The sequence below is a fragment of the Laetiporus sulphureus genome (assembly GCF_001632365.1).
Source record: "Laetiporus sulphureus 93-53 unplaced genomic scaffold LAESUscaffold_17, whole genome shotgun sequence".
Classification (NCBI taxonomy): Eukaryota; Fungi; Basidiomycota; class Agaricomycetes; order Polyporales; family Laetiporaceae; genus Laetiporus; species Laetiporus sulphureus.
Genome location: NW_024468526.1, coordinates 260758 through 271609, shown reverse-complemented (window position 1 = coordinate 271609; position 10852 = coordinate 260758). Strand labels below are relative to the sequence as shown.

Sequence of the window (10852 nt, the reverse complement as noted above, 5' to 3'; positions counted from 1 at the left end):
GCGCAGAAATGAAGACAGACGGGCGCAAGTTGCTGAATCATACAGGCAAAAATCGATATCTCCGTTCTTCTAGGTAGCTTTCAGTTGGAGAACCGACAGGTTCGTCATATTTAGCCTCCACTGCGGCCACTTTCGCTGAAAGTCATGTAGACTGCATTTAAGCATTTACGCATGAATGTGTCGATGGACGTAGTTCAACTGGGTCAGCATGCTTCCCTGGGCCAGACGTCTAAGCCTGGGACTCTTAAGCATTCAGGCTGCAAGCGGCGCTTCATCGGCGAGCCATCGTGGTCGAAGAAGCACTCGACCTTCTGCCAGTATGAGCCCGGATCAGAGGCTCATGCCGTCTATCGTTTACTGCGGGTCTACCCGTCGAATTGACATGACTTGATTGATCAGCGAGGATTAGCCTTGCTGGAAGGTCGTTTGCAATTAATAGATGTCCAGTCACGGGTGGCACGAATTTCACTTAGTACTGAGCGGCGTGCCATTCTATACGAAGCTCGACGACTCGGCCATCACGTTGTCAAGCTCACCAACCGAGCCCTCCGAGTCCGCGATCTCCTCTTCATGAGCAAATGCCAGATCCTGTGGCGCCTGAGAGAACGTCCCTTCGCTCTCGAGTGCAGCTGCAGAGGCTTCGCGAAGGTCGAGCGCTAGCCGAGACAGTAACACCGAAGTGAGACTATTGCTTGTGCTCAGTCCGAGCTGCTTTTACCATAATCGAGGCGCAACTCACATTGCTGTCCAAGTCTGCCAGATATCGATGAACTGGACAAGAAAAGTGAGTTCATAATTTGACATACAGGCGGCAAATGTCTCCCATACCTCGGTCAAGCGACCTGTTGCAATCCCGATGACGTTGACGACACAGAGAAATCTGAGCACCAGCGACGTGAGCTTACATTGGCTTCTCAAATTCTACTACGTACGCAAAGCATAGTGTGGCTGAAGGAACACAATGGCATGTGCATTAGCAGTATACAACGGCGGGTATCTGCAGACACGCACTGTCCCTTAACAATATGTCCTGCAAGGATGACCCAGGGGACGATTTTATAAATCCTAACTTGAAGTCTGTCTTCCGAACGGTTTTCATGCATGTCAATGTTAATACCAAGCCATCAGACACGAGCGAGGCGGCTCTTGCAGCTATCATCCCTGTAGCGAACACGATTAGGAAATGCGATTCAGATGTTTCGTCAGAATGTCACACGCACAACTAAGCGCACGTTAGAATAATCAATATCGACTGTAAAGGTTTTGGACACACACGTTTCATAGGATGGCAAGCTGCCGACGATGCTAAAAATACATGCTTGGAAACCCGTGACCGCAAAAAGATCTGGCGAGGTTATCACGAAAATATACTGCATAGAGCCATTGACATTAGTTGAGCATAAAATGCAAGCGTCTGACACGTCTTACGATGGAGATTACTGGATTGATCATTCCGGACAAGAGAACCAGACCGAACATCCACTTGTTGCAACTGAAGATGGCATATACCCGTAATGCCGCGAAAACTGCCAAAGTTATGAAATTCTTCTTCATGTACTAGTCGCAAAACATACTTACTTGTAGCGCTAACCAGAACAATTATATCTAATACCATTTGCACACGCAAGACGATGCCGCAGCTGAAAAGGGAACCGATGGGAAGCGTGAGCCGGGCACAGTTATGTACCAATGATTGGCATCTGCTCACGTCTGTGGGGCGAGTCAGTCAGCCATAGCATGCATGGAAGCACCGGATACCTACGGAAACTCACCGAAATAGATTGCCAACTTGGCCATGCAATCCGAGTAAGCAATACCATGATTGTATTAAATAGTGCGGCGTATCTGAAGGCATAGTAAAGTGAAGTTGCAAGTGAGAGATCGGCCTTCCATATGTATTTGATTTCACGGTCCAACGTCAGGATGTAGTCGTAGCAACATAGCACTGCAATGCGTCAAGTATGAGCAAAGCCAACGAAAGTATGATGGGAACAGCAAGACGAGCGTACCGGTCACCGAAAAAAAGAAATAATTTTCGAAAACCAGATATACCTGCAAATACCTGCATCACAATGATGAGCATGGCTAGCTATAAAGTATGGCGGGTCTCATACTCAAGTGCAGTTTCTTCTGGTGTCATGTCTAAGAAGGTGGTGGGTGATTCCTCGGCACAGCTGAAGGAACCTGGACTGAAATCGGGGGAGCAGTGAAAAGAACGAGGACTGCAACAAGGAAGAGGGAATAAGTATGAGCCAGCTCTGGGGGGTTAGAGCTACACAGCTGAACTATATACCTGCAGAGACAGCTGTCGAGGGACAGATCTCCCACGATGCTGTGGCTACCGAGCAGCTAGAGCAAGCTCTGTCTGCATCAGAGCCACCCTAAAGCTGTTGATGCATTTAACAGCTTATTTTCCAGTATGGCACACTCGGCACACTCGTATGTTGAATGCCACATCGGAACTATGATGAACAACCGAGGTGCGGTACCGATATGTCACAGCTGCACATCTGAGAATGAGCGTCAAACAATCAAACAACGATATTGTTGCACCTTACTAGGATTTATCATGGTTTCTGTGTTGATGCTGACTAGGATCCCAGGCAGTTTTGAACCTTGGCTGATGAGTCACCGGTAATAAACGTAGCACCGACTACCCGCCTATCCCTTCGGATAGGGCATTATCGATACAGATTGCAATCTACAACTTGACTGCGCAGGGTTTAATATCAAGACATATAGGACTCTTACGGTTATCCTTCAACATGATCAAGTGATTTTTGATCACAATATGATCTATGCTGTGCTGGTTAGTAGTAGTGACATGAAAGGAGCCTATCACGAGCGCTCAGCTGGACTGAAATCGCCGAACCCCCGAGCTAGCAGCAGCGAACTTAAATCATCAGCAGAAAACTGGACGGGCAAAAATTTTAGCACACACTTCCAGATGAGTTGACATGTCCATGTCATGAGTCGGGGCCCGGAAGTCCGCGGAGAGCTCTAGTATTCACTCGCTGCACTGAGCCTGGCAGTCTGCAGAGGCTGTGGCGCGAACAAAGAAGATGCGCTGGGTGATCCGCGGATTGTTCATGCAACCTGTGCCCCATGTAATTATGCTGCCACGGCAACAAAGTTAATCATGAACAGAGAGCAATGATAGATCGTGGGCTCGGCTGAGCTGTGTGTTTCATCTTCCGCTCATACCCGCGTCCGTCGACTATATTGAAGACTTCAATGTGTTCTTCGAGTAGTCCCAAAGTTCTCATCGAATATAACTGGTCATTACATATAACCTCGAGTCGTGGCCGATCAATATTGATATTCAATCTCAAGCTCGCACGGAAGCCTGCCATCCATGTCAAGTCTCCCGCCTTCACTTGACGAGATTGGAGCGCTTCCTGATATCTTACCCTCGATGTTCATAGCGTGAATAGTGGCAAACGCGGTGATAGTAGTATTCATTCGGAGATACAACTTGACGTTGACGCACCCTGTTACCTCTTCTTGATTTTACATAGTGGCCTCATTCAGCTTTGCGTAATAACGGCAAGTACGTGAGGTTGCGGTAATTACAAATTGCAAGAAATTTACTCAGGTTTGCTGAATGACTGGGCCAAGATTGAGAGTTCAAACGTTCACTAGTCGCTTGCTGAATTCGACAAAATGCTTTCCTAGTATTGCTAAATCACTCTGTATATTGGCTTGAAACCCCAAGCTCTATTGATAAGTAATATTATCTGATAGGAACAGAATCAAAAATTTTTGTCGCGCAGATCACGGCCAAGCTGAAGCGTCGCGTCTTGCGCAGGAGACGCGTATATGCGCGCGCACATCACATGACCGTGATCTCGACGTGTTACACTGTTATAACCGGTACCGTTCATGTAGCGCCCAAGGCGCAGCTCTTCGCGTTCACTAGACTTAGACTCATTAGTACTTGCTAGCCTTGCTCTTGAATTTTTCCACAGTGCTAAGCATCTAGATCTATCTGCACAATCCTGTATACTTGACAACTTGACCGCCGACTCCCGACTATTGCTTCACTCACGGACACGTCGCCATCTTTCCGCAGAAACAGTCGCTCTTGTCTACATCATATGCGCAACGTCTTGCGGCCGTTCAGCTGGACCGCCTTACTGCTATATGCTCATGTGAATCTAGCAGCCAGCCCTCCAGTCCAGGTCGAACTCCGGTCATCCTGGCCGGCGCCTCCCGTGCCGCTCGAGTGCATGTACGTTCTGTGTAATGGATCTCACTCTTCAATTGACTGAAAGCACAACGCAGTGAGACTATATCCATAGAGGATCCGGGTGCATTCTTCCCTCTGGTCGACGCACTCACCAACCCCGAGACAGTACCCAAACCATCGAGCACCTCGGAGGCACTACATCGACATGCACTGCAGACTGCCATTGACGAAGGGTATCTCTCCAAGCCTGGGGAATATGCTTCTGTTGAGATGAACCTAGCGCTGCATGTCGCCACACCGAAGATTGAAGCGTTCTACCAATATTACACGGATCTGCATGCGAAGCGGAAAGAGGAAGCGCAGGGCGAGGGTTGCGGTTCGTGGGTGGACTGGTACGGCGAGATTGTATGCGACGCGGATACACTATCGCGCTTAGTTAGCGTGGAAGCGATAGACCCTCCAAAATCAAGCGAGGTGATACCGTGAGTGAACCATCTAGGGACTGCCGTTGCGAGTGCTGAGAGCCCTGTGGGTTTGCAAGGTCCTACGTGCGTCCGAGATTGCTACCATTCGACCACATCCAGCCGTCACCAGCACACACGCTCGACCGGCCGCCCCATACTGCAATCTTCTATGCCTCGCTATCCTCGAGCAACTTCCGCGAACTGCATCAGTATTTGTATGCTACCTCTAGCGGTCTGTCGCCGCACATCGAATACGTTTTCCGGCCCATTCCTCCTGAGGGCCGAGATATCTCGAAGCGGTCGTACCTCTCTGGCTATGGAGTCGCGTTGGACCTCAAGAAAATGGACTATCTCGCGCTGGATGACAGGCGACAAGGTATACACAGTTCATGAAAAGACATGGAAAATGACATTCATGCTATTGGGACAGCCACTCTGGAGGAAGAGGAAACATCGGAAGAGGCGCTTGCATCTGCATTGGCCATGGACGCCATCTCAGCGTTGCTTCAGCAATATCCAGAGAACACCACTCTTGATGCGAGCGTACCGTTGACAGATGACGAGTTCCTCGGTAAATGAGCACAGTTATGCCCGAAGGCTCGGGTTTCTAATAGTTCACCTGACAGAGATTGGATTGCAGGCCGCACAATTGATCCATGATGCTGAGGACCCTTTGTCCACCATGAAACAGCTCTCGCAGAACTTCCCCAAGTATGCTACCTCCTTGGCACGACGCGTCACCGTAGACGACAACCTGTCTGAAGAAGTAGAGAACAACCAGATCCGCGCACCTGGGGGAGCAAACGTGGCTTGGTTGAACGGAGTGACACTGCATGAAAGGGACCTCACTCCATTTGCGTATGTAACCTCCTTGCTGCCGGTATTGTCCAGCTGACAATTATCCAGCCTATTGCGATTGCTGCGAAAAGAGCGAGACATTATGCTGTCCTTGACCTCTCTGGGGCTCTCTCCCGGGAAAGCATTTGAGCTGCTTACTCATCCTTCTATCGCAGCTGCCCAAAGCGAATCTGACGTGTTGGACGGTATACTCGATGCAAGCGATCACCTTGAGGGAGAAAATGTCATCGTATGGTTAAACGACTTGCAGAAAGACAACCGGCAAGCCTATCTCGCCGCGTTTCTCAGTCTATATGCAACTGATGACGACCATGTGAATAGATATGGACGATGGGGCAGCACACTGAGGCTGGTAGGTCAAAATCCGCTGTATTGGGCCTCTACGATTACGATCCCTGAACTATGTTTCACAGTTCTTGCGCCAGAGGTATCCAGGTCAAATTCCGAACATCCGAGCGAATATTTTCAATACCGTCTTGGCCGTGGATCTGTCCCAATCGAGTTCACTGCACTTCATTGGAAGCACCGTGAGCCAGGTCATAGGCCGGATGTTCCCATTCCGTTGGGGCGTGGTTCCATTGGTCGAGACAGAAGAAGGTGACGATTGGCGACGTTGAGGTTCCATTGTGTGATATCGGCTCACATTTCCGCGTAGGCGCAAAAATGGCACGACTTCTCTACTACCTGAACGAGCACTTTGGCAAGTCGAACGCAATGGAATTTGTCAGACACGTAAGGTCGTAGACCCCATTCTATGCTATATGTTCTCATGCGAGAAACTTTGGTATAGGTTGCACAAATTGACAAGCCCGTGTCAACGATTAAGCCCACTGTCGATTGGAGCGTCGTCCGCCAAACGTTCAACCTCCTCCTCGCCACCAACGAGCCTCTTGAAGAAGGCATCGTCACCGACCTTGATGCGATCCTCCGCGGATTGCCAGGCTCAGAGGACCAGCTCGATAAGGCGCGTGCGTACGCGGCGAGGCTTGACGCGGGTTTGTCGTCTGCTCCGCAAGGACATGCCTTCGTGAACGGAAAACACTTTGATTTGGACGATGTGTGGATGCATTCTTTCTGAGGCCAGATCTCTCGCTGACGACATGTGTTGCAGGAGTTCCTCAGGTTGATGCAGAGAGAGGCCAATGAGCAGATGGAATACATCACTGAATTGGTACGCTGTCTCATGAGGATACGATATGGCAGCTTACGCAGTTCGCTGGTGGCAGGTTCTGACCAACGTACTTACCGATAATGACCTTCCTAGCATATCGACGTATTTCTATGACTTACCGGTGGCCTCGAAGAGACGGAACAGACACATCTACCCGTCAGTGAAGACTGGTGATCTCCGCATTTTAAGCCTGCTTGAGCTGGTAGGACCATACGAGTTCCTCAACTGGCCTGGATCTTTCGTCTATCCCGGTAAGTGGCAGTTTGTGGTTGACGAGTGGGAAAATATCCGTTGACTTTGATGAAGCCGAGCCCGAGCGTGTTCCTCTGACGACCTACGTCGTCGCCGACTTGGATAGTGAAGCAGGAAGACAGCTCATCAAGGAAGCTCTCTCTGCGACGGTTTGGTGTTATGTTTTCGAAGAGTGTTCTGCTATCCTAACAGGGTGTGGTGATAGGCATCCGGAAAGCACCCATCACGGCTCTCGTTCATCCACAACCCATCAAACTTGAGCAGCGAGATGTCGACTCAGCAGACAGCGGTCTCGTCCTTGCTTGCACAACTTGCAACTCAAGAGCTGCTGCATCGAATGTCGCCTTCTCGCCTGCTCAGCGCCTTGGGCTTTGGTGACGTAGCTGTACAAAGTGAAAGCCCACAGGTCGTCATATCATCTGAAGGCAGCCTTGATGACATCCTTGGCCAGACCGTCCTGGCTGAGAAGGATTACCAGGACTATATCAGAACCGGTCGGCTCGTCGCACGGCAATTGAACCTCGCCCCCGGTGAACGAGCATTGATACTCAACGGACGAGTAAGAAACACATCCCAGGATACCAGCGTCGCTAACAATCGACGGCTTGTAGGTACTTGGTCCCATCGCCGCCGGAGAATTCTCAGAGGACGACTTTGAGATACTCTCGGCCTATGAGTCCAGAAAGCGCGTTCAGCCCGTTGCAGACGCATTGGAGGACCTCATGGATTCGTTAGGGGAATTCGACCGGTATGACAGCTAGGGCTGAGTATAGCCAGATGCTCATGCTGTCACTAGCCCTTCATACGCAGAGGTTATCGCTGTGGCTTCGTCGATCATATCGGCAATCCAGCTGCCTGACCCAAGCGAGGTAGGCCTGTTCAATGCGCCCCAGGAACCTCGTACACGGCATTATCAGCTCGTAGAGGGCAATTACACGTGAGTCCTCATCATTGCGCTCGGTGCCGTGCTGACGCCAGCCTGTCAGCGTGTTCACGCTGGGCGACAACACTACATCGTTGTTCAACTTCGGGATATTCGTCGACCCGCTCAGCGAGGCAGCGCAGAAGTGGTCGAGTTTGATTGAGGTCGGCATATTATGTTCTTCTCAGGACAAAAGCTGAGCAATCAGTAGTGGCTGATGACTATTCCCGGAGTGTCCGTGGAAGTGCATATCAACCCGGCTCGGTATCGCGAGGTCTGCGAAACCCACTTCATACAGCGTAATTCGCACTCATCATTCTGCAGTTACCTCTGAAACGCTTCTATCGTTATAACCTTCTGCCGCGGCTGTCGTTTGAGGAGAATGGGTAAGTCCCGTTGTTAAGCATAACATGTGAGGCCAACAATTTTGCAGAGAGGAGGTCCATGCTCTCACTGAATTCGACGGCCTGCCAATCGATCCGATCTACACTCTTGCAATGGACGTGCCACAAGCATGGCTCGTCCGCCCCCGCGAAGCCCTGCATGATCTCGACAACATTCTGCTCAGCGCGCTTCCAGCACATGACCGTGCGCAGGGCGTGCACGCGGTGTTCGACCTTGACCATCTCGTTATTGAGGGGCACGCGCGCGACATTCGGACGAATGCCCCGCCACGAGGCCTGCAGTTGCAACTCACGTCGCATGTCGGCACGCCCATCGCAGACACACACGTCGTCGCGAACTTCGGATACCTGCAGTTTCGCACGAAGCCGGGCGTGTTCCATCTTGAGATCCGGCCTGGACGGGGGCGGAAAATCTTCAGGATGGAAAGCGTGGGGAATGAGGGGTGGCATAGCCCGACGGTAGACGCGGTCGGGGATGAGATCACATTGACGAGCTTTGAGGGCTTGACGCTCTACCCACGCTTCGCGAGGCTGCCGGGGATGGAGCGTGCAGATGTGCTAGCTGAAGCGGCATTGCCCCAGGTGGAGGATGGCGGGATCATTGGTCAATTGAAGTCATGGTGAGCGGTGCTACTGAGTTGGATTGACCCTTTGTCTGAAAATGGGCACGCATATAGGTTCTCGTCGTTACTCCCTAAGAAGGAAGAGACCGGCGTCGTCGCGACTACCTCACAACAGGCAGACATTAACATCTTCACAGTCGCCTCGGGATTGTTGTATGAGGTGTGTCGCTATCGGCAATGGTACTATCCAAGAAGCTCATTTTCGTTCCAGCGCTTCGCGTCTATCATGGTCCTCAGTGTCTTGAGCAACACAAAGAGCAGTGTGAAGTTTTGGTTCATAGAGAACTTCCTCTCGCCATCGTTCCTGGTACTCATTTTCGTAATCATATTTCTAGATCCATCTGACACCAAATTCTTAGGAATTCCTCCCGCACTTTGCAGAGGCGTACGGCTTCCAGTACGAACTAGTCACATATAAATGGCCGTCCTGGCTGCGTGCACAAAAAGAAAAACAGCGCATTATTTGGGCGTACAAGATCCTTTTCCTCGATGTGCTCTTCCCAATGGACCTGAAGAAGGTCATTTTTGTCGACGCCGACCAAATCGTGCGAGCGGATCTGAAGGAGCTCGTCGACCTTGATTTGCACGGGGCGCCGTATGGGTACGCACCGATGGGCGATGATAATGAAGAGATGGAGGGCTTCCGATTCTGGAAAACGGGTTATTGGAAGGAGTTCTTGCGTGGTCTTCCTTATCATATCAGGTGAGCTTTTGCTGCCGATGCGACATGTTTGAGTTTGACCCCGTGCGTAGCGCGCTGTACGTAGTAGATTTGGTGCGATTCCGTCAGGTATGTCCCGCTTCTTACCATGTAATGCTAAATGCTAATCATAATTATAGATGGGAGCTGGGGTTAGTATTTAGTCAGAACAACGCAACTCTGATTTCGTTGCTAAGAGCTCTGCAGGACATGCTACGAGGCCAGTATCAACAATTATCCCTGGACCCCAACTCGCTTGCCAATCTCGACCAAGGTGAGCAAGGTCGGTTCATGCTGTGAATATGCGCTCAGCTTGCTCGTAGATCTTCCCAACAATCTACAGCGTGAAGTGCCCATCGTGAGGCTCCCTACTACAGTTGTGTGAAGCCACGGCAATACTGATTTATCGGTCAACTAGTTTTCTCTTCCGGAAGACTGGCTATGGGTAAGTAGTGTGTGTTTTAATATCAGAAGCCTCGACTGAGGAATTTGTTTATGCATGCAGTGTGAGACATGGTGTACGTGTTATGCGCTTCTTTTAAGTATCGTTGATACATTGGATGCTGAACTTACCGTAGGCAGCAAGGATCGACTAGATCGTGCCAAAACCATTGATCTATGCCAGAACCCCCTCACAGTATGCGCTCAGCTATCAATCTCATTGATAAAACTGCTGAAGTTACATTTCAAAATATAGAAAGAACCAAAGCTTTCTCGAGCGCGTCAAATACCGGAGTGGGAACAATACGACGCGGAAATCGCCCACTTCGCGCGCAGGCTCGCAGAAGAGGGCAAGATGCGGTCGGAGATTGTAGCAGCGGACGTCAATGTCCTTGCTGATGTCGGGGCTAGAAGATCGCAGATCAAGGCGTCACAACCCACTGATACAACTGATCATGATGAGGAGGTGCCGAGGGATGAGCTGTAAAATCAGCGAAATGTGTTTCCTATGGATTGTCTGGAGAATATATATGCTCTCAATATGACGTCGCGTGTTTGATATATCTCAAACGAAGACCAATGTCTTTGCCCGAAGGAGTCTTAGTTGGTTGGAACGCGTCGATCTAAGTGAACAACAGTTCACAGACTCGACTCGTCGCGAATATTGTATTAGATTGTATTGCGCACACGTGATGCTAGCGAAGCCGCTGTGAACAACTTGGAGATGAGCTCCCTGCACATCCTGCGAACCTCGTACCTAACGTTCAAAGGCTCCTCCAGACGTTGTAAGATAGAGGTGAGCACTGTCGGATGCCTGGATACTGCAAC

At 50.4% G+C, this 10852-nt stretch overlaps 2 protein-coding genes across 2 annotated transcripts; one reads left to right on the top strand and one right to left on the bottom strand.

The window, feature by feature from the left end:
• Positions 1-273: 273 nt before the first annotated feature.
• On the bottom strand, positions 274-2199 carry LAESUDRAFT_725365 (uncharacterized protein). Its single transcript, XM_040908806.1, is given in 13 exon segments — positions 274-685; positions 740-771; positions 829-880; positions 933-948; positions 1012-1161; positions 1258-1260; positions 1277-1370; positions 1429-1526; positions 1579-1640; positions 1726-1728; positions 1774-1945; positions 2010-2062; positions 2115-2199. 13 exon segments carry the CDS (start codon positions 2138-2140, stop codon positions 493-495), a joined length of 954 nt encoding a protein of 317 aa, XP_040764771.1. The 5' UTR covers positions 2141-2199; the 3' UTR covers positions 274-492.
• A 1703-nt stretch (positions 2200-3902) lies between these two features.
• LAESUDRAFT_743074 (glycosyltransferase family 24 protein) lies at positions 3903-10584 on the top strand. The gene is made up of 31 exons (XM_040911236.1): positions 3903-4231; positions 4285-4671; positions 4731-5029; positions 5084-5224; positions 5280-5511; positions 5560-5772; positions 5833-5863; positions 5925-6108; positions 6167-6243; positions 6302-6568; positions 6623-6682; positions 6738-6933; positions 6989-7083; positions 7140-7493; positions 7546-7682; positions 7731-7871; positions 7921-8020; positions 8068-8130; positions 8181-8242; positions 8290-8880; positions 8938-9043; positions 9095-9190; positions 9243-9586; positions 9637-9673; positions 9724-9735; positions 9791-9857; positions 9907-9941; positions 10002-10028; positions 10089-10101; positions 10162-10220; positions 10281-10584. The coding sequence occupies exons 1-31, from the start codon at positions 4098-4100 to the stop codon at positions 10509-10511; spliced, it is 4791 nt and encodes a 1596-aa protein (XP_040764770.1). The 5' UTR covers positions 3903-4097; the 3' UTR covers positions 10512-10584.
• The last annotated feature ends 268 nt before the right edge of the window (positions 10585-10852 follow it).

What these genes read in the sequence shown, in the direction of transcription:
- LAESUDRAFT_725365 (XM_040908806.1), bottom strand. Translation starts at nt 2,140, where the DNA reads ATGACACCAGAAGAAACTGCACTTGA. An exon ending in TTTCTTTTTTTCGGTGACCG is followed by an intron (nt 1,946 to 2,009) that starts GTACGCTCGTCT and finishes GACGCATTGCAG; the next exon opens with TGCTATGTTGCTACGACTAC. An exon ending in TCAATCCAGTAATCTCCATC is followed by an intron (nt 1,371 to 1,428) that starts GTAAGACGTGTC and finishes GGCTCTATGCAG; the next exon opens with TATATTTTCGTGATAACCTC.
- LAESUDRAFT_743074 (XM_040911236.1), top strand. Translation starts at nt 4,098, where the DNA reads ATGCGCAACGTCTTGCGGCCGTTCAGCTGGACCGCCTTACTGCTATAT. An exon ending in GCTGGATGACAGGCGACAAG is followed by an intron (nt 5,030 to 5,083) that starts GTATACACAGTT and finishes CTATTGGGACAG; the next exon opens with CCACTCTGGAGGAAGAGGAA. An exon ending in GGGGCAGCACACTGAGGCTG is followed by an intron (nt 5,864 to 5,924) that starts GTAGGTCAAAAT and finishes TATGTTTCACAG; the next exon opens with TTCTTGCGCCAGAGGTATCC.